Source organism: Perca flavescens, chromosome 15, assembly GCF_004354835.1.
Source record: "Perca flavescens isolate YP-PL-M2 chromosome 15, PFLA_1.0, whole genome shotgun sequence".
NCBI classification, from domain to species: Eukaryota; Metazoa; Chordata; class Actinopteri; order Perciformes; family Percidae; genus Perca; species Perca flavescens.
This window is the reverse complement of record NC_041345.1, coordinates 27566359-27589003: the sequence shown is the minus strand read 5'-3', so window position 1 is coordinate 27589003 and position 22645 is coordinate 27566359. Positions and strand designations below refer to the sequence as shown.

At 43.8% G+C, this 22645-nt stretch overlaps 4 protein-coding genes across 10 annotated transcripts in view; 3 read left to right on the top strand and 1 right to left on the bottom strand.

The window, feature by feature from the left end:
* Positions 1–12691, top strand: part of hdac5 (histone deacetylase 5) — an 82627-nt gene extending 69936 nt beyond the window's left edge. For 4 of the 6 annotated variants that reach the window (XM_028600179.1, XM_028600173.1, XM_028600177.1 and 1 more), the window contains 7 exons: positions 695–792; positions 1779–1897; positions 2364–2497; positions 4215–4296; positions 4734–4917; positions 6427–7289; positions 8560–10012. In XM_028600179.1, the coding sequence (XP_028455980.1) occupies positions 695–792; positions 1779–1897; positions 2364–2497; positions 4215–4296; positions 4734–4917; positions 6427–6466 (657 nt within the window). In that variant the 3' untranslated portion in view covers positions 6467–7289; positions 8560–10012. Of the gene's footprint in view, positions 1–694; positions 793–1778; positions 1898–2363; positions 2498–4214; positions 4297–4733; positions 4918–6426; positions 7750–8559; positions 10013–11388 lie in introns of those variants that run through there. The other 2 variants (XM_028600175.1, XM_028600174.1) reach the window with 2 other exon arrangements.
* A 2525-nt stretch (positions 12692–15216) lies between these two features.
* pex12 (peroxisomal biogenesis factor 12) lies at positions 15217–21783 on the bottom strand. 2 transcript variants are annotated; one of them, XM_028600182.1, is made up of 4 exons: positions 20567–21783; positions 18579–18706; positions 16838–17373; positions 15217–16029 (listed from the first exon to the last, which is right to left on the bottom strand). In XM_028600182.1, exons 2-4 carry the CDS (start codon positions 18699–18701, stop codon positions 15639–15641), a joined length of 1050 nt encoding a protein of 349 aa, XP_028455983.1. In that variant the 5' UTR covers positions 18702–18706; positions 20567–21783; the 3' UTR covers positions 15217–15638. The 2 variants fall into 2 exon arrangements, with proteins under 2 accessions (XP_028455983.1, XP_028455984.1); XM_028600183.1 differs by having other exon boundaries at positions 18579–18703.
* LOC114569998 (protein preY, mitochondrial-like) lies at positions 20765–21916 on the top strand. The gene has a single exon (XM_028600191.1). The coding sequence runs from the start codon at positions 21143–21145 to the stop codon at positions 21488–21490; it is 348 nt and encodes a 115-aa protein (XP_028455992.1). The 5' UTR covers positions 20765–21142; the 3' UTR covers positions 21491–21916.
* Positions 21917–21975: 59 nt separating this feature from the next.
* On the top strand, positions 21976–22548 carry LOC114570000 (phosphatidylinositol N-acetylglucosaminyltransferase subunit Y-like). Its single transcript, XM_028600192.1, has one exon. The coding sequence runs from the start codon at positions 21992–21994 to the stop codon at positions 22202–22204; it is 213 nt and encodes a 70-aa protein (XP_028455993.1). The 5' UTR covers positions 21976–21991; the 3' UTR covers positions 22205–22548.
* Positions 22549–22645: the final 97 nt, after the last annotated feature.

Below are 22645 nucleotides of genomic sequence, written 5' to 3'. Positions count from 1 at the left end.
AATCATGTTTGCAGTTAATTATATACTGTGTAGCTTAATTTGAATGATATTACAACAATTAAAAAGTAAAAGCTAACCAACTTGCTGATTTCAAATGTGTAATAATGACGAGTTAAGCTTGCTGACTCTGAATTAAGTTTTGTGGCTGCCGGGGCGCCGCACACTATTGACTAACCGCTAGCACCTTGTTATAGAACCAAAGTCCAAGTTCTAGTAGTTATTGGTAATTTAATCTACAAATATTGGTGGTTCTTTGTTTTTTTTGTCCATATTTTTTATTCCAATGACCAACTTGCACACACACAAACACAGGAATCATAGAAGAAGCACAGTACAGTCCTTCCAGAAAAATGCAGAGTTTTTTTGTGATTGTTGCGGGCAAAAATCCTTTATTATGCGGCACGTTTTCTTAAAAAATGCGATGGAATATGCGGGAAATTTATGCAATTTTATGCGATGCAATTGCGGGAACTTGCAAAAATTGCGGGAACTTCCAAAAACTGCGGTTTGATGAAAAAGAGAAGAAAAAAAGTGATTCCCCCAACACCCTGCTTTTCGATGATGTTCACGTCGCATAATTACGTCACTTTATAACGTTCCCAAGGCAACAGGGGAAAATGGCTGCTCTTGTGTGAAGTAAACGCAACATTTCTACCCCCCACCTCTCTCTCTTTCTCCCTCTCTCTCTCTGCAGGTGGGATCAGGTGCAGGTGTTGGTTTTAATGTGAACATAGCGTGGACTGGTGGAGTAGAGCCGCCTATGGGTGATGTGGAGTACCTCACCGCCTTTAGGTAAACATTTCAATATAATTATGTCTATATTGAGCGTGTGCGTCAGTTCTGGCAGGCCAAGTAGTCAAGACGCTGCTAACCGCTATTGGCCAACAACACGGTCGCATCAGCTTAGCTGCATCAGCTGATCTGCATCAGCTGGTCAACTCCCCTCGCCGCTACACGGTGCGTGTCTGCGTTGTTCTTGACTTAATGGACCTGACAGAAAAAAAAATATATATATATATATATATATATATATATATATATATATATATATATACACACAGTACAGGCCAAAAGTTTGGACACACCTTTCTCATTCAAATGCGTTTTATTTTCATGACTTTTTACATTGTAGATTTCTCAATGAAGGCATCAAAACTATGAATGAACACATATGGAATTATGTACTTAACAAAAAAGTGTGAAAAAACTGAAAACATGTCTTATATTTTAGATTCTTCAAAGTAGCCACCCTTTGCTTTTTTATTAATAAGGGAAACAATTCCACTAATTAACCCTGACAAAGCACACCTGTGAAGTGGAAACCATTTCAGGTGACTACCTCATGAAGCCCATTGAGAGAACACCAAGGGTTTGCAGAGTTATCAAAAAAAGCAAAGGGTGGCTACTTTGAGGAATCTAAAATATAAGACATGTTTTCAGTTATTTCACACTTTTTTGTTAAGTACATAATTCCATATGTGTTCATTCATAGTTGTGATGTCTTCAGTGAGAATCTACAATGTAAATAGTCATGAAAATAAAGAAACACATTGAATGAGAAGGTGTGTCCAAACTTTCGGCCTGTACTGTATATATAGTCTCATCAGAGACTCCACTCCCATAGTCATAGTGGAATGTTAGGTACTGAATGCTAATGTACGCATGGTGCATCGGTTAATAAATGCTTTTCTACAAAAAAAAATCCCAGCAGGCAAAATTCATGCAAGGAAGCAATATCATGCTCATGTCATGCATGTGTGGTTTTTGTGTGTGTGTAGGAGCGTGGTGATGCCCATCGCCCAGCAGTTCAGTCCAGATGTGGTCCTGGTGTCTGCAGGCTTCGACGCAGTGGAGGGTCATCAGTCTCCTCTGGGAGGATACAACGTCTCCGCCAAGTGTGAGTACTACTCTGGTTACCATGGTGACCCGGCCGAGGCAACTTTTGTGAACTCGTTTGTGAAGTTGAGCTAAAGTTCAATATTTGCTAGATAAACATGTCATGGAGCATTATAACTATCCACTATCAAAACTGCTCATCATTCTTATGCTAAATGTTTTTCTTTCAATAAGCACGTAACATTTAACAGTGAAACACAGAACATTTATCCCAAAAGATTTTGAAAAGACAACAATTCCAATAACAAAATATCAGTACATTCCTGTGAACTGAAATTTCTGATATTCCTCGGTTCATAGCAGCAGCTACATATTACACCTTCTGCAATCATGTTCAACTAAAGTAATACAAAATAAATGAAAAATTCACTGCAAATATTTGTAGGACATTTCATTATTATTAGTCCTACTAATAAGCCCTACTTTGAATGAGTGTTTCCTAACTGTGATGGGTGCGTGTTTGGTAGGTTTCGGTCAGCTGACGCAGCTGCTGATGGGTCTGGCGGGCGGGCGCGTCGTCATGGCGCTGGAAGGCGGTCATGACCTCACAGCCATCTGTGACGCATCAGAGGCCTGCGTCGCTGCGCTGCTGGGAGACCCGGTGAGAGAGACGGACCTATTATCATCAGTCATTATTACATGGTTTACCTTCCAACATAAATGGCCACCGTCCCTATGAACAATATGGAAATATATGCCAAGCACTCTGTCTTTAATAAGCTCGGTGGTGATTTGAGGCCACTAATACAAACAAGCAGCTACCTTTTTCTTCTCGTTACAACGGTATTGTCCATTTGAATGTTAAAGGAACAGTTCAACATTCCGGGAAATGCACCGTATGAATTAAAGGAAAAGATTGATCTCACAGATCACACAGTTTGTTAAAGGAACACGCCGACTTATTGGGACCGTATCCCCCAGAGTTAGATAAGTCCATACATACCCTTCTCATCTCCGTGCGTGTCGTAACTCTGTCTGATGCACCCACCGCTAGCCTAGCTTAGCACAGATCCTGGAGGTAACCGGCTCCATCTAGCCTACTGCTCCCAATAAGTGACAACATAACGCCAACATTTTCTTATTTACATGTTGTGATTTGTATAGTCACAGCGTGTACACATAACAAGGTCACATGAGACACAGCCATCTTCTAACAGTATACAAACTGGGAACTATATTCTCAGAAAGGCGAGGCACCGCTACTTGGCGGCTGTGGCTCAGTGGTAGAGCGGTTGCCTGCCAATCGGAAAGTTGGTGGTTCAATACTTGGCCCTGCAGTCCCATGTCGAAGTGTCCCTGGGTCCACTGAACCCCGAGTTGCCCCCGATGCTGCGCATCGGAGTGTAAATGTGTGTGAATGATTATCTGATGAGCAGGTGGCAGCTTGTACGGCAACCTCGTCCACAGTGTATGAATGTGTGTGAATGGTGGGTTCCTGTACTATGTAAAAGCGCTTTGAGTAGTCGTTGAGACTAGAAAAGCGCTATATAAGAACAGTCCATTTACATTTACTTGGGCGGAGTGATTTGCTCGCAGCACCTGAAGCCCCGTGGTGAGGAGCAGAGGGTAACAACGGTGCTTTTCAGGTGTTGCGCTAATCACTCCGCCCAAGTAGCAGTGCTTCAGGATCTGTGCTAAGCTAGGCTAGCGGTGGGTGCGTCGACACACACAGAGATGACAAGGGTATGTATGGACTTATCTAACTCTGGGGGTTACGGGGAATAAGACAAAGTCCCAATAAGTCGGGGTGTTCCTTTAAGTATAGCGCTGGAGTCAGGACTTGGTTAGCATAGCTTAGCATACAGACTGGAAATGGGGAAACAACTAGCCTGTTTCTCTCCAAAGAGGAAAAGAATACGCCTGCCGACACCTGTAAAGCTCACTGCTTGACACGTTGTCTCACCCTTACATGAGCTGAAATGTAAAATATCCGACAATTTGTATTCCAGGGTGTCACATGCTGGAATTATTTCTTAGCGAACAGCAGCTGGGCGGAGCATCACACATTGCATTTACACGCGCAGCAGTAACCACGGTACGGTCTTACCCCGGTTAAGCGAATAACCGGTGTTATGTTATGTACACACGTTTCTATTTCTATTTGCCTGCTCACCTGACTCTTGGAACAAGTGAGAATGTTGAACTATTCCTTTAGACACGAGCAGCACACATGCAGTTTGAGACAGAAGGTCGAGAAGCCTCCAGTCAGTGGTATTCTAGTCCTCGGTCATCAGCATTGTGTTTTTCTGTCTCAAACATAAAACAAAGAAGTGGATTTCATGCCTTTCTTGTTAACTCACGCTCTCTGTCTCTCTCAGTGTGACTCTGTGTTCCAGTGGCCTCAGGAGCAGCCATGTCCAAAAGCCTGGGCCTCGCTGGAGAGAGTCATAGAGATCCAGAGTAAGACACACACACACACACACACACACACACACACACACACACACACACACACACACACACACACACACACACACACACACACACACACACACCAGAGTTTCCGCGGGGTGTTCTAGGTCTTAAATAATATCAAACGGGTCACAATTTTCCTACGTTCCATGTAAATCCACCTCTAATGCTTATTGTAACAATTTTTTATTTTATTTTTATTCCGTGGTGTTGTAGTTCTTTCTTTCGCTAGTCCAAATACAATTTGCTGTATTACTTCAATTTAATTTAATGGTCTTAAAAAGTCTTACATTTGACTTGGTGAAACCTGCAGAAACCCTGACACACACACACACACACACATCCAGGGAGCCGCTAAGAACGAGTCCTGATCCTGTCTCTCTCTCTCTCTCTCTCTCTCTCTCTCTCTCTTTCTGTCCCTCCAGGTAAACACTGGTCTTGTCTCCAGAGTTTGTCTCAGACGAGCGGCCACTCGCTATTGGAGTCGAGTCCTCTCGGGGCTCAGGGCCAATCGGAGAAGGACGAGGCCGACACGGTCAGCGCCATGGCCTCCCTAAGCGTTGACGTCGAGCAGCCGGGCTCGGATCCTGACAACACAGAAACCAGCAGGTCAGCTCTCGTGTCAAAGAACGAACACGCAGGAACTAGCACAGAAACACATACAGCCTGATGCTTTTTCACCAAAATATATAGTGTTTAAATTAGGGTTAGAATTAAATTAGGGAAGTGTAATGCTTTCTATTTTGAAATAGGCTACATTCTTTTGATCCAAAACACGGAATTTGGAGTATTTTGGCACAGGGTTGTGTCACAGGTGTAATATTAAACTTAAAGGTCCAATGTGTGGAAATTTCTCCCATCTAGCGTTGAGCTCACATATCGCAATCATCTCTCTCACGCCACGCAGTTCAAAGTACGTATTACAGCTACGGTAGCCTTCACGCTTCAAAAAGCCGGTCTCTTGCTCTTTTCAATATCCTTTTTTCTTTTTCTGGAGCGAAGAAGAAGACTCCTGCTCCTGAAATTTGGATTTTGAATACGTGTGGTCCTCCATGTTTCCTTCTTCAAACTTGACGGGGTCCGGGAAGCTACGATACCCGTTAGCAGCATTAGCAGCACCCTGTGAGGTTATCGTGTGACAGCGGAAACGTGAAAGGCGGAGCAGTACGTCCTGTAAGTCCCTTACCGGCTAACGTATTTCAAGATGGCGCATGAATATGGAGCGTCTAACCCCAGTTCATGCGAACGCAAATGTAAAATTTCAAGCCAAAAGGAATACTTGGAATTGATGGAGGTAAATATTCATGAAAAAGGACAAGTTTGTGAACGGGCAACACAGATTTTGATAATGAACAACTAAACACGTTACACACTGGACCTTTAAGGCTTATTTTCACATTATAAGTCATGTTCATATAAGCCATGCATGTACTGTGTATGTATATATATATGACTGTACATATCAGCACTTCTCAAACTCTGGACCAAGGTCCGCATCTGGACCAAACTGCAAGTAAATCTGGACCCAGTACATACTTTGTGTTACGAAAAATGTCTATTAATCAATTAATTGCTAGTGATGTTGAATCTACGCAGGGAAAAAAAATCGACAAAAAAGTTGAAAAAGGCAATAAAAAACCCGACAAAAAGGGATACGCCACCGTTTGTTGAAATAGGTCTTATCACGGTCTACCCTGGCTGTAGATAGGTGGGCAACGCATTTTTTGTCTCAGTGCAAGTAATTAGGTTGTTTTTTTTGTCTTTTGTTGGCTCACTTTTACTCACAACATGCTAACTGGCAACATAGGATTCCATTCACTACGCTAAGCTAACTAGCAGCGGCGCACCGGACTGAAATGATGCATGCACAAAAAATGCGTTGGCCCACCTACATCTACAGCTAGGGGAGACCTATTTCCACTATTTCAACAAATGGTGGCGTATCCCTTTAAAAGTTAAAAGTGAGGTGATTAAATGTTATTGCCAATCATTTCGGCCCTCTGACCGGGAATGAAAATCCGATGCAGACCTCTCTGAGCGATGTGTTTGAGAACGCCTGGGATGTATGTTGACGAGTGCTCTGAAATGTGACATTGTTTGATTTTGAACTGTCCTCAGGTCCACGGAGGAGCCGATGGAAGAAGAGCCTGTATTGTAGGAAGAGCTTAAACCACCACCACGAAAAACAAAAAAAAACAACTCCAACACTCTCACCACCTTCTGGCACCTCCTCTTCCTCTTCCTTTTCCTCTTCCTCCTCAGAGTGTGTGTAGGTACACACACACACACAAACACACACACACAGAGTGGAATTGTGTCGTCGTGGAGGCCTCCGATTGGCTGACGAGAACATTACGGAGGCACTAGAAAAGGCCGGAGACTGTGAACACGGACACATCTCTTTTCTACTGGTTCGTCAGCCCGACGACGAACGACGACTTGTCGGCGTCTCCATGGAAACCTAGAGGAGGAGCGGGGTCAGCAAAGAGACAAGCAAGACCTGCATATTTTACCACCTGTACACAGCACCACTCCAATATTTTTTCCCCCCCAATCATTCTTCTGTCTTTCTATTTTGTCCCTACTCCTCTGTTTCCACAGCGGGACGATGTGTGGGGGGGGGGTCAAAGAATTTGGACTTGTCAGACAACAAGTGGACGACTTGTCTTCTTGTCCATCTGTCTGTCAGTCAGTCAGAGAGACAGGCCGAGCGAATGTGGGCTTGGCTGGCGCTGGAAGAGTTTTTTTTTTTATTTTTTTTTTTTTGAACAGAGGAGGAGGAGGAACTAGGTGCCTTTAAAATAAAATAATAAAAAGAAACTAAACAAAAAAAAAACACACACACACAAAAACGAGCCGTCCAGTCAGAAACCACAAAACAACGCCGCCGCAGCACCTCAGCACCTCAGCAAAACCAACCAGCCAATCAGGACTGAAGAAACCCGTCGACAAACACATTCGCACCGCTGTTGTTCCAGTCGGTCAGTTCATTTCTCAGTCTTTGTTTCTTCATCTGGATGCCTTAATTTGTTCTTATCGCACTATTTAGCAACCTGGAGAGAGAATATCATGAGAGTTGATATAAATATGTGTTTCAGAAATGTATTACAACTGCTAAGAATTGTATTTTTTTTTCTTTTCAATCGGACAATATTCATACCAGGTACTCCCAACAGACATTTTTTTGGGGGGGCCATCATTACACACCAGAAATCCCCAGTAAAAGTCTCCGTTGAATATTAAGGTGATCTTAAAGGTGCCGTAGGTAGGATTGGGAAGATCCAGGATTTAGCCCAAAAAATTTGAACATCGACAACTTCTCAGTCCCTCCCCTCCTTTCCGCATATAAAGCCCACAAGTCTCCTAAGCTCCTCCCTCCACAAGGGAGAATGAATGCGTGTGCATGAGCAGTGATTGACACGCAGTTAGACGCTCCCCGCCCCCCTGGCCCTGATTGGTGCATCTGAACAGGGAGCTGTGGATTTTTGCAAATTGCACTACAGGTTGTAGGTGGTGCCAGAGGAGCTGGATTTTTGTTTTGTTTAAATGACCAGCTTCATGTAGATCTACTGGAACATAGGGTCAGTTTCAGCAAATATGACAGAAAGTTAGTCATATAAGGCTTACCTACTGCACCTTTTAATAATACTATTAAATCAGACTTTTATGGCATCTGGTGTTAAGTGTCTCAGGATCAGGCCTGTTTTAGCAGTATTCATGGGGGAGGAGGGGCAGAAATACATAAACCACCTCTCACTCACTCTGTCTCTCTCTTTCACTCATTTTTGGTTGAGAGTCATGTGACCTGAGCCCCGCCCCTTCTTTTCTTAAAGGGTATTGTGGCACGTTTATGAAACACTACGACGATGACCCTAAACTTCTTTTTTTTTTTTTTTTTTAAATAATTCCTCGGTGTAAATACTGTGTCCTGTCCTGTTGCCCATGGTTACGTCACAGCACACTCAGTGTGGTCACTTTTCTATTATCTGTACATACATATATGTATAAAAACACAAAATACTTTCTCTTTTTGTATAAAAAAAAAAAGAAAAATAATATTCTCTATATATACATATATATGTATATATACTGTATAAACAGTGTTTTATCCAATCAAATTGGATTCATGAATATATTCTATTTGGAGATTTGATGTTTTAAAGGTTTGGCTGTTTGACAGGAAATAAGCACATGGTCTGATGTCATCAGTCCGCCACCTGTTTGTTTGTGTGTTTGTTTGTGTGTTTCCAGATGTTGAGGATGGCTGGATGTTGTCGTCGCAGTGGTTGTTGTAGTTGTTGGGAGGTTGAAGAGTGAGCCCCAGTTCCTCTGGCAGGACCAGGCAGGCAGTGCAGCCCTCCGCAGGCAAACAGCAGGTCAAAGGTCACGTCGGTCAGTAGCTTGGTCCAGTGCTGATGTCTTTTTGTCGCCCCAAACGATCGCCATTTTATTCGCCCCAAGGAACGCTTAACTGAGCGAGACGCAGCAGGGACCCCCCTACTACATAGATTGTATAAAATTAAGTTGAGTATTGCAAAGAATATTACAAAGAGAAATAATGGCCGGACCAGGACAAGAGGAGCAACCCAATGAGTCCCAATGTTTAGAACACATTTTGGTCAGTCCTCCTGGTCAGTAAAAGGTATCCGCTTATGGAATTCCTTATCCACGGAACTTCAATCCCAAACAGAACTAAAAGTGTTATACACAAAAGCCAAATTATGGCTCAAACTGACAAAACGGAGAAGTGAGCACTTATGGTGTCCCTTAGCTAGACAGTTTTTATTTGTATTTATTTTTTTCTTCTTTCTTTGAAAGAAGTCTGTTTGTTTTGTTAAAGCCTGACCAGGGACAAGGACTACAAATTAGTGGAGGCTGGTCGTCCTAAATCGGGGACGATCTAGGATCAGACCCTTAGGGGGGGCTCAGCCCCTTATGACAATGTGACACGGATACAGTGCCTTGCAAAAGTGTTAATATAATCTTTGTTTCGGGACAGATCCTCGCAAAAATCACACTGTAACCATTTACCATTTTTTCAAGGATAATGGTGCAAAAATGATCGTTTCCCTCCAATATCGTGAATCATATCGCAATTGCAATATCAGTCAAAATAATCGCAATTGGATATTTTCCTAATATCGCGCAGCCCTCCTTTTTAGTGCATAGAATTCTGAGCTATCAAAATAATAATTGTTGTATAGCCTTGACCATTTTACCACATATCACTGTTCTGAATCCCCCAGGTCCTGTCATTGAGCGGATCAAATTTGTTGGGTTGGCTCAGCCCTGAGTCTTTGGCTACGGTAAACAGAACTTTCGCCTAACGGACTTGCACATGCATCTGCATTTGCAGAACAGCCAATAAGAAACTCTCTCTTTCTCTCTCTCTCTCTCTTTCTAAAATGACCTGTGATTGGCCAAAGTCTCCCATCATGGATAGACTTTCTAAAGCCTGAAAGCAGAGCCAAGGAGGAGATGCAATCTAGTTGTCTCACAGACCACTTGAATTACAATCTTCAACCTCACTAAAGTCCATTTCCCATGAACTGCTGGTGGAGCGACGCAGCTATTTGTGGGTCTTATCCGTTCAAAGCAATATAACACTGATAGGACAGCAGTGACCGGGAGAACTACAGTGAGCATGTTTACATGCACACTAATATTCCAAATTATTTCAAATATGACAATATTCCGTATTTGATACAGGTCATGTAAACAGCATTTTCCATTTGGATATTCCAAATAAGGCCTTTTTTTTTATGTATACAACGCATTCAGAATATGCGTCTCAATCTGGGTTTTTTGTGTCAGTTTACGGCCTATTGGCGGCTTACGGTCAGCTCTGTGCGTCACTATGGTTGTTGTACACAAACCAACCAGCCACCAGTTTGCAAAGCTGCAGAAAAGAACTTTTCAAACATTGTGAAAGACTTTTTTGCTGTGTGTTTTACCTGTCAGGTGGAGTATTGATTGATCAACAGGTCGATTGATTTATTGGGCTGGTGCTTCCAGGCGGTTCAGTGTAGTCTTTTTGTACTACTACTACTACTCAACACTAAGGCCATTTTGTCCATAACACCAGTAGCAGTAATAGCAGCGCTTCAGGTTGGGGGGGGTAGAAGTGTGGACTTAGTAACTTGAAATGTCTTAGACAGACAAGAATTAGCCATCGAACGTGGTAGGATGGGATTGAGAGTTCACAAAGGAACAAAACAAACCGCCGTAGTGGGATAATTTACACCCCACTTAAAAATGCCTTTGCACTTTCTCAGCAGTTTTAAACTACCGTCAACAAGTAAAGAATTCAAATTTGTATGTTAAATAATTTGGTATCGTCCCTGTCACTTGGGCAGCATCTAGTGGCCATTAGAGGAACTGCAGCTTAAAATATGTTGTTTTTAACATTTAGGGTTGATTTTGGTTTATCACAGCTTGGGTCTTAGTATTTTGTAGATTTAGCCATCGTTCCCAAAGTTAATAAGAACACTGCACTCGCCGAGTTAATCTGGGAACGCAAGAACTTTCATGAAAATAAGTTTGACGGGGCAAAAAACACAAGCAGTCAGAACTACACAACTCACACCGTACTTGCCATAGCTGTGCACCAACAGTGATCCTGTACAGTGAGGGGTAATTGCTGATTTTATCGTTAAATGAAGTGGTTTATAGTAGCTGTTCCCAACCCAAAGTGAAGCAAAGTCTACTCAGGACCTTTAGCTGATTGAATACGTGCATGAGTTGCGAGCAGTTCAACCAAAGGAAACGACTATTTAACAATACAAAAAAAGCAAAAGTTAAGAGAAAATGTTAATGTTTTGCAGATTTTCTTTCTCAAATTGTCTCACCTGCCTATCAACTTATGAACACTAACATTTATCCGGTTATTATGTCATCTTGTTGACATAAAAGTAGTGGATGAAAATGCGCAATCATTTGCATTTTATCGATTTTTCTAGAAATATGTTTAAAATTTGGATGGGAACTTTAATATTGACAGAAACCGAGTTGTTTAATTCTTCTAACACTAATTAATACCTACTAACTAATTCATACCATGGCCTTTTGTTTTACCGACAGCCAAAACTACAAAAACTAACACCCAGATGAACAGAATCAAGTCGGGGGCGGTTCCTGCTTGATCTGGCACTGCTGCCAGAGGGCACACGGGAGCAGATTGCGGACTGAAGATTTTAAAGGTGCTGACACACCAAGCAGACGGAAAAGAACTGGTGGCGCTGAAGCCCGACTCTAGCATCGCCTCGCGTCTCCTCGCATTGCCTGTGTGTTGTCCAAAAAAGTTGCATTTTAACACGCCGCAAAGAATAGAGCATACAGCTAACTGGCACGTACGTTCTTCGCCTGCGCGTGAGGGAATAACGTTCCGTGCCAGCAGGCGGCGGTAATCTCTTCGTCAATCAAAAAGGGAAACCGGGTAAATAAACTGTTGCTATGATGCATACAACTAAACAGCGTTTGCCCCGAAATCAGCCAGCCGCAGCACACAGCCTAGAGGCTAGTTAGCTAACATTAGCGTGCTAATTCCACGCAACATGCCTTCATGCTACATGAAAATGAGCCGGACAAAGTTGTCGCTCATCTGGCGATAGCTATGCACTTTTCCTACGCTGTGACAAAGGTGTGCGAATGAAACATGGAGTCGTCGCATTTGACTTATTTAGTGGCCGGGGCGGCTAGTTAGCTAGCTAGCTTGCTTGCTAGGAGGCTCAGTTCTCAGTCTAGCAGGTATAGGACATTACATTATTATTTTTGTAATGTATACGTATGTATGTGATCTTTCAAAAGACATGTTTATGTTAAAATAACTATACTTACATAGGTAGTTATGTATCTCGTTGTACGTTTGCCCTCTAAAAGGACATAATAAGGAAAGAATTGAAAACGGTTCGAACCTCTGTGTATTTTTTTTAGAAGGAACATTCAAATGTCATTAAGATGAAGAAAATTAGAAGAGCTTTCTGCGTGTGCCTTCCTGACAGTCGTTTGCTTGCTTTTCCTCACTAGCTTTTTTCTTCTCGTGCACGGATTAGCTTAAGCTGAACAGCCAATCAGATGGATTCCTCTCACCGACACCGAATCGGCTGAAAACAGGCAGAAGAGGGCCCGACGGGTAGAGACAGTGCGCAACCACCGCAAAAGCTAGGCCGATGGACGTTAAGCGCTGGCCTACTCTATATCCACGACGTTTCATTTCCTGGATTGCTCCGGCGCCGCCGGGAAATCCGCCGGATGTCCGTGACCTTCCGCTTCCTTTTGAGTTGGCGTTCCGTTTGATTTTAGGAGGACTACGGTTTAACTGCTCCTCAGATCTCTGCAGGGGAAGTCCAGACAGCTAGCTAGACTATCTGTCCTATCGGGAGTTTTCTCTCACACGACTAAAAACAACTTTTGGACACATGCTCGTTCCACCAAAACTAGTTCCTTCCCGAGGCTATTTTGCAAAGGCACCGTTGCTCCGTCCGGCATTTGACGATTGTGATTGGTTTAAAGAAATGCCAATAAACCAGAGCACGTTTTTTTTTTTTTTTTTTCCCATCCCGGAATGCTGTGCGGACTAGCCAGACCCTCCCCCGCAGCGCTGTGGAGGAAGGTCTGGCAATGCGGCGCTCCCTTTGGTGTGTCAGGGCCTTTTGAGAGGCTGTTTCGGTTGCAGGGCTGATCACACTCGGTTCTGGTTGGTTTGTACTGAGAAAAACCGGAATGCGGAGGAGCCCGGGCGCACATAGAGAACCAGAGGCTACCCAGCTTTACCGTTGCTACCAACCACACACACTTAAGGTGAAACCCACACACACACACACACAGACTATTTTGCTACATGAGTTAATACTGTATATTTCTTGATATGTTTGATACTGTGGTGTAAATGTAGTGTCCTGCTATGATGCGGTGTGTGTGTGTGTGTGTGTGTGTGTGTGTGTGTGTGTGTGTGTGTGTGTGTTGGGTGGAGGTGGGGGATTTTTGGACTCTTGGGTGGGACAGAGGAGGTTCAATATCAGCGGGACATGTCGCCTTTTCTCTCCCTCTCAGTTACCTCCGTCTCTTTCTGAGGGGAGACATTCTCTCCGTCACCTTTCTCTCTCGTTCCCGGCTCTCGTGACTGAAAAACTGAAGAAAATAAAACCGCCGTTTTGTTGGAACTGATCACAAGCACATTCCTGACTATTCTCTGTCCGTGCTGTCGTTTTCTCCAGATTCTTTCCTGTTGCGACAATACAACACGTGTCTAGTTCTTGCTGACTCACATGTATATAAAGTGCATATATGTGTACACATGTGCAATACACGCTATTCGAGCAATCTATTACTGTGACTATTATTGATGATATTTGTCCCTTTTTCTTTTTTTTTTTTTCTTCAAAGTTTCCGCCCGTTTATTTTCATTTTTTCTTCTTCTCGTCCTGATTTCCTGTTGCTGAATTGTGTTGCAGGAGCTTAAAAAGGGAAGACTCTTGTGATTCTTCACATTCAAGTTTAATTTCAGGGGTTTGTGGACATTTTAATGAAGCCCTTTTTTTTTTTTTTTTTTTTTTTTATTACTCTCACTGTAATGTTGTGACGTTGATCTTGATAATCTGTTTCTTCGTTGTTGTTTTTTTAAGTGGGCCTGTTAAAACTTGTCTGGAAACTCAATAAAGCAATTCACTGACTGTCTGGTGCATTTGTGAGAACCTGTCCAAAGGGAACCAAATCGGCCTTCCAGCACCCTTTACGGTTCCTTTTGGACAGCTGTGATGCCACCTGTTTGTCTGTGATCCGCTATTTTAAAAGCCTCAAGTTTGGCAATTTAGCCGTCAGCGGGAGCCGGAGCCAGGGAGCGTGACGCGGCCTAGTCTACATCCACGCCTTTCATTTACCTCGGAACTCGGAAGCTGGAGCTGGGTCTGATGTCACACCCAAATTAAAGTCAGATTTTTCATTTTTTTCATTAGCTCTAGCCAGGTTAGCCATTGTTAGCAATGCCAGTTTATAACAACGCATTACGCGGTTTGTTTTTTTTCCTTCTTTTTTTTTCTTCATACAAACAGCTTAACAACATGTCCACTGACAGAATATGGACAACGCTGTGTGTACGACTTATTTAGTGAGATACAAATAAGACCGAAGGGCTAATAAACTGTATGTTACTATACTACTAGTATAGTAACTTAGCTCGGGGTACTCGATGGTTGTCTTGAGTTCCGAGCTACGAAAACTCCAAGGTCAGGGAGCGCCTTTTTACGACTTTGAGCTCGGAAAAATCAGGCTTCCGAGTACAAATGGAACGCGCTATAAGCCAGGCCCCCAGGAAGTGAACTGGGCTTGGAAGCACATTGAACATAGTGGTGAAATTGTGACTCCCGGGGCGATCAGTGGATACATTTATTTATTTATTTATTTATTTTTAAGCTACACAACCCCAGCAAAATGACTCGTTTCACTATCAGAATTTGATCTATTCGGTACGATAATATTCAACAGCCTAGAAGAGCCACACGATAAAATCATTAATTCGTTATTAAAGGAAGCGGAGCGCTAAACCGCAAGTAGCCGGCTCGGCCGGTGAAGGTCTCTAGTGCGCCTGTTCTACGGCCCCGTAGAGAGGCAGTGTTAATCATCCCGGTCAGCATATACATATATGCTGGAAGTTGAACTTTTTTGGGCTTCATGCGTCACTGAGCAACTCTGGCTCTGCCTCGTACACCGTATCCAGGTTTTATTATGCATCCATGCTTTGAAGCTTTAAGAGTTCCAATGGGCGCTGCGCTAAGCTAAACGCTAAAGAGAGACAGCTGCCTATTTGAAACCCTTCTGTCGCGAGTCTGCATGTACAGAAAATCAGCATTTATTTTTTATTTTTTTTACTATTTGGGCATTTTATGGACAAAATGAGCAAATAGATCACAATTGTTCGTTGCAACCCCAATTTCTTTATTAGCCAAAGGTAAATATCCTCAGTTTATCAAAAACTAATCTGTGTCAGGTTGGTCACATACAGAGGAAACCAAGCCATCCAATCTTCAACCTGCTACTGGCTAGCCTAGCTGCTAACATTTTGATGTTCGTCATACATGACGTACAGTTTGTGATGCTAAACAGAGACAATTGCACAGTTACTGCAGTAAAAATTAAAAGTCCTCTTAATATCACTGTGGAAACAATTTAGGAATGCATTTTATAAATCAGCTGGTACCACTGAACAATTTATCAAACGCTGTACATTAGAGAGCCCATTTTATACAAAAAGAAAAACCCACAGCCAAGTCCTTTCTTTCTGAAAGAGTCTGTACTCTGAAGGTAAACTTCAACATGCGGTTGCTGGATGTGTTCTAGCTCTCAGGTGAGTAGATCTTGATGAGGTGTTGCGGCTCGGTGGGATAGCCGCTAACCGGGCAGCGGCGGTTGGCTTTCACGTACACGTAGATGCAGCGGTAACAGAAGACGAAGCCCGAGGTGGACAGCACCGTGGCGTTGGTGCGAAGCCTCCGGCACAGCGGACAGTTCCTGCCGTCGGCGCCGGGCGGAGGGTCCTGCTGCAGGTGGAGGGGTGGCGGCGGAGCCGGCAGCGAGGTGAGGGCCTTCACGGTGCTCTGGTTGTCTGACGAGTACCACCACTCCAGGAACTGCAGGAAGAAGACGCCCAGCGAGAGGGAGTTGGAGAGGGACACGGCCGCGCCCCGCGCCGCCTGGGACATCAACCACCACGCTCTCCGCGCCAGGCTGCGCACACAAGAACAACGCACTGAGGTTGGTGGGGTTAACACGGCAATGCACGAAAAACACATTGTCCTTAATGGAACATCGCTTACTCTTATTTCTTATAATGTTTATAATGAGTCAGCCTAGTCTATATCCACAAGGTTCCACTTCTGGGATTGCTCTCGTTCTGCCAGAAATTCTGCCGGATGTCACTCTTGTTGAACGTACGTTTTCGGATGTCCGTTACCTTCCGCTTTCTCTGTGTTGTCATATTAAACTGCGGTGGATTTCTGAGGACTATGGTTAACTGCTCCTCAGATCTCTGCAGGGTAAATCCAGACAGCTAGCTAGACTATCTGTCCAATCTGAGTTTTCTGTTGCACGACTAAAACTACTTTTGAACGTACACGTGTTCCACCAAAAAAAGTTCCTTCCCTGAGGCTATTTTGCAGAGGCACCGTGGCTCCGTTTGGCGCTTAGCGCCGTTTTTCTCCCATCCCGGGAATGCTGCGTGGACTAGCCAGACCCTCCTCCGCAGCGCTGCGGAGGAAGGTCTGGCAATGCTTGACTAGAGCCATCCTAGCCACTAGTGACACAGCGACATAAGCTGATCCCCCTGGCCGCTTACCGTAAGCCGCTCACTACGGGGGCCACATGCCGCTTGTGTTCCAACGTGGTAGGCTACTGTCAGTGACAAACAGTGAAGTCATATTTATATACACACACACACACACACACACACACACACACACACACACACACACACACACACACACACACACACACACACACACACACACAAATGTGTTGAAACTGAGATGAGATGTACCTTCCCTCAGCTGGGTTGCCAGTTTCGCTGCTCTTCAGCTCCATGTCTCTGATATCTTGAACGTTGAGTCGTGCCAGTCTGACCCTGGCCAGCCACAGCAGGGGATTGTGGGTCCTGGCGACTCCAAAGACAAAGAGCAGCTGCTGGCCGAAGAGCCAGGCCTGCCAGGCCGAGCTGACGTACGGGTACGCGGCCACGGCCGCCCGGTACAGCCTCTGGCTCCGGCTCTGCGCCAGCCGGATGGAGAAGTCCTCCTCGTCCCTCTGTCTCGCCAGCTTGGCCTCCAGCTTGGCCCGCAGGTACGGCACCAGGCACAGGAGAAGAAGAGAGCGCCAGTGGGACTTACCGGGCAGCCCCAGGCGACCGGGAGGACCTCGGCCTCCCGAAACTCTCTTCAGGCCATAGAAGTTCTCCGAGAAGGAGGCGCTGCAGTGAGACAGGAAGTGGTTCTGGAGGAGGAGGTCCAGCAGCAGGTAGAGCTCATCGAAGCGTCGCCACGGGAACCCGAAACGGGACGGGTTGGACTCTGCCAGCACCTGAGAACGTCAGCGACACTGGGGTAGTTACACGTTGATTTGTAGAGCACATTTAGGGCTGAAGGATTAATCACAAAATCTCAGTCTTGGTTTAGACCATCTCACTTTCATGTGACAACGATTCTGCAGGGTTTTTTATTAGCGGAGAGATGTATTGCTGAGCAGCAGTCCAGACAGAAATAAAAAAAAATACGAAGGAATCATACATCAACAAATTTGATCATAAACAGCCTACAGACTGTGAGGATCCTCGAGGATCAAACAATTAATTTACATTTCTGTTTAAAACGCTGACGGGCATTTGGACGGCCGACGCCTCTATGTTCCATGTTGAAAAGAGTCACAACTAGGCCTGCACGATTCGGGGAAAAATATTTCTCTGCCACGTTTTTTTTTCTCTCACAAAGTGTAATGTTTATTGCACACATGAACCATGACAAAGCGAAACAAATTGGCAGTACCAAACATAGATTTTGTTTTGCCACCTGTAGCACATTGCGCATCACCACAAGCCTGTAAACATAGAGGCTTCGATGAATAAAGAAAATAAAGGACATACCGGCCATTTAAGTACAGTAGGCTACCAAAAATAGGGACATATAACGCACTGAACTAAATATGGCCCGGATACAGGCTCTATCTGAACTCCTTGGACATGTCTTAACATGTCAATGTCAAATGCTTTCAATGAATTAATTGGAGAGATAAAAAATAAATAAATCGAAGTCATATAAAAATGAAATTGCGAACAGGGGTGACTAGAGCTTGCGATTTCATAACCTTCCAAGTGGCCTATAGCCTACGTTAGTCACGAATAAATGATGTAGAAAAAATTTATAAATGACTCATTCTTGACAAAAAAAGGCAAAAGAGCTGTGTGCGTGCGTACATTTGAATAATGTAAACAGGTTCGGGCTTTTAAAAAGCAGTCAATCAAAATGTACTTGTCGGGCTCGGGCCTAACTTTTAAGGCCCGATTACAGCTCTACTTAGTTGTGCCCTTTAGGAGCTTTAGACCATATTGTTTGTACATCTGCACGAAGACGATATGGATCGCGGTAAATATTCCTTAAACAATGTTCCTCAAAATCAAGATCTTAAACAAATGGAGTTCAGAGTGCTTGACACGATGAAAACACAATATGGAAAGTAAAAAAAAAAAACAGACACTGAGCTGTACAGTTTTTTTCAAGGCGCTCCCTCACCTTGACGCCGTGTCTCAGTGCCGGGCGGACCGCCTCCATCAGAGACTCCTGTGCCAGGAGCTCAAAGATGGACGGCTGCTCCTTCCCAGCGGCGGAGGTCAGATGGGCTCCGGCCTCTGCCATGGCTGCTGCACAACCACAACACAAGCACACACAGTGGACACACAGTGAAATACCAGAGAGGAATGGCTGAATAGACTTTTGTTTCTCTCATGTATTACAATTATATTATGTATTACAATTATATTATATGCGATTTCGCGATTCCGTCCATGATTCTGTTATCACAGAAACTGTTGGGCTCTACATTAATGCTGCCATCAGTCTGGGACTGGCCCTCGTCGGAAAAAAAAAGACACTTGCCACCAATCTAAACAACTTTTCTGGGGGAAACCCTGGGTATAATGTTTAACAATTAGGATAATGTTTTCGAATGTTTTGTCAAAAATGTAAATAAAAAAATTATTAAATGATTTATTTAAATTAAAAATACATTGATAATAGGTGTACTGGCCCATTGGTAAGGTAGTCACTAAGGTAGCTTCCACAGATAGTTCATCCTAAGGATTCTCTTTGCCACATGTATGTTTAACATTAAATTAACAACAACAATTATTAGTATTCTATGTACTAAAAAGGTATGTAAAAACAGGTTTAGGCCGTTCACACGTTATTGTAGGCCTGTTGCCAGACCTTCCTCCACAGCGCTGCGGAGGAAGGTCTGGCTAGTCCACACAGCATGCCGGGATGGGAGAGAAATGTGCTCTGGTTAATTCTCATTTCTTTAAACCAATCACAATCGTCTTGGGGCGGCGCCGGATGGAGCAACGGTGCCTCTGCAAATTAACTTGTTCTGGTGGAACATGTGTACATTCAAAAGATAGTCTAGCTAGCTGTCTGGATTTACCCTGCAGAGATCTGAGGAGCAGTTAACCATAGTCCTCAGAAATCCACCGGAGTTTAGAATTCAAAATTCCAACACAAAGAAAACGTTAAGTAACAGAAATCCGGCCGAAAAGAAGGACATGAGGCGGAATTTCCGGTGGAGCAATCCCGGAAGTGGAAGGTTGTGGATATAGACTAAATCCCGGAAGTGGAAGGTCGTGGATATAGACTAAGGGGTCCTTGGCTTAAAAAAACGTTGAAGACCCCTGATCTAATGGATTACAACAGAAATTGATTACATTTAGAATATGATACCGCAGACGAGGATAACACAGACTGTCGCTAAATGATCACAGCTTACTAAAGGAGCATGTCAGACAACATTTAAGGAGTTGATGGGAAAGCTTGTCAACTATCAACCAGTTCACTACAGACAGCAAGGAGTGAGGAGACAGCTGCCCAAGTAGACTATTAAGTTAAATATTGTGTGAAATCCAATATACCAGAGCAATAACCGCAGCCAGAAACAGCTGACGTTAGTTTGTCCGGAAAGCATGCTTCTTACTCTTTTCATTTACATTTTTTTTTTTTAAACAAATGACACATCAGTCTTGTGTAGAATTATAATACTCATGTTGTGCAAAGGTATCATATTATTCTAATTCCTTTTTGACACGTAACGTTACCGTATATGGAAGAGAGTAAGTTCCAATGACCTATGCACTATGGTTAAAGTTTACTCAAATCTTAGCTAACTCCATGTCAGCTTTAAACAAAGCAGGAGACTTCAAGTAAAATACATTGTAATTTTTTATTTTTAAGCTATGGGCGATTCCAAACGTGAATTTCGTGTTCATAAAGTCTGAGAGATAGATCAAGATTAGATTAAGCACCTCAATATAACGTCACAAAGTTTAGCAAGCTATGGATCATTTTAGTACTTTAGAAGTTGACGTTTAGCTAGTTAAATCCAAGAACATAATGCACCACTGGTTACACGTTTTATCCATGTCAAATATATGAATAACAAGGGAAGGCGGGTTTTTTTAGGGTTACTTATGCAGCCATATGGTCAAACTTTGACAACATAACGTTAACGTTACCTTCCTTTGCTAGCTAGCTGTTAGCGTAGCAGGAAGTTAGCACGGCGTCGCTTATGTTTCCTGGTGTCTCTGCAACATCACACGGTCATTTTAAAAACACCGCTTGTTGCGCCGAACTTTAAAATAACAGAGAGGCTGGTCACTTTACATGTTTTCTTCTATTATTTGACCACTCGCCATGCGCAGGGTGGCACTGCCCACAACAACCACCACTTCCGGCAATCCCGTTCTCTTAATACATCCGTGGGCCATCCTAGGAAGACGCATACTCGCCAAGTCCGTCGGTAGCTTGCTCTTGATGGATTTACATTAAATGTCAGCGTATATGAGTGCACTATAATCAATAACATCTTTAGTGCAATTTCAGTGTCGGGTGGTTTGACCGTAGTTATTTAAAAGGAGGTTGCTAAAGAAGTCAATAAGCGGAACTATTGATATTGATGCGTTGGCTTACAGGAAGAGGACTCATAATTCGGTTGCACGCTGTCTGGTAATCACCCTTAATACGTCCATGGTAATCCTCCGTTGGAGAGCTTTCGCTACCTTGTTGACCAGTTTTGGCGTGAGTTTTCGGTCATGTTTCGGAATGTTTTCGGTAGATTGTTAACGGAACCGATCCGTGTGCACAGCTATGTGAAGAATGCACCTTTGATACAGAGGGGAACGCCCGCCTCTGTCCCGGCCAGGAGCTTCTCGGACGTGAAGGACGAAGTGCAGCAGCCCTTTGACACCTCCCTGCTTGAGTTCCTGGTATGTCCGCTGTCCAAGAAGCCGCTGAGATACGAGGCTGAGACCGGCGAGCTCATCAACGAGGAGCTTGGCATCGTCTATCCCATAGTTAACGGCATCCCCAACATGATCCCCCAGGAAGCCAGACTCCTGCAGAAAGACGCAGACGCCTCAACCTCGCCGACACAGGAGTAAAAAAAAACTGCCGTCATCACCTTCGGCTTGCCACCCAAACAACCAACACACTCCGGGATCCACAGTGGGTTTAGCACTAGCCAGGTTAGCCATTGTTAGCGACAGCAGTCGATAACAACGCATTTACGCTGTTTTTGTGCAAACAAACAGTGTATAGCAACATATCAACAGATAGAAGTTGGACAGGACTGTGTGTGCGTCTTATTTAATGATATACAAATAAGCCAGACGTGCTAATAAACTGCATGTTACTACGCTTTCACTACTGTTGACGCACGGAGCAGCCATATTGGATTTTGAGCTCGGGGTACTGACGCACTTTGTTGTGCGACTTCAGGGAGGCGTGTTTCTGACTTTAAACTCTGACATTTCAAGTTTTAAAGGTTGCTGGACTTAATAAGCAAAATACTTACAAACTGCATTTTTTTTTTTAGCCACCTGGCTAAAACTCCATGTAATATATCACCTTTAGTGTCCTGTATTAGAAACCCATCTGCAAGTATGTTGTCCCTGTCCGTGATGGTGGGCCTGGTCCCAATAGTGTCGCTCTTCGGTCTGTTCTACTCGGCTGCAGTGGACGAGAACTTCCCTCAGGGCTGCACAAGCAGTAGCAGCGTGTGTTTCTACAGCCTGTTGCTGCCCATCACCATCCCCGTCTACGTCTTCTTCCACCTCTGGAGCTGGATGGGGATCAAGCTTTTCAGACATAACTAGGCTGTTCGGATTCTGCTTTTGTTAAAGGGGGAAAAAAAACTCCACCTGAAAGCACTTCAGTGCAGTTGAAGCATCTGTGAAGCATCTGTGATGTACCTTGCATTTCCGGACCCATTTAGTTTGTTGTTTAATACTGTAAAAGGTAAAAATAATAAAAGAATGTACAGTTAAGTTTAATAGCAGAATATGTTGCTTTTACTGCAAACCCTAGAATGAAGTACTGCTGTTAGACACGTTGCAGTGTTTTAGACTTGGGTGCACATAATTGGCAGGGAGTCTAGGGGTCCTCCCTCAAGAAAATGTTACGTTGTCAATAAAAAAGAAATGACTGCAATTTCACATAATTTTGGACTGTTATTACCATATGTGTCTCAAACGTTGAAAAAGCTAGAGCAGATAATAAATAAAATAACTTCCTAAGGAAGTCCAATGGGGTCCAAC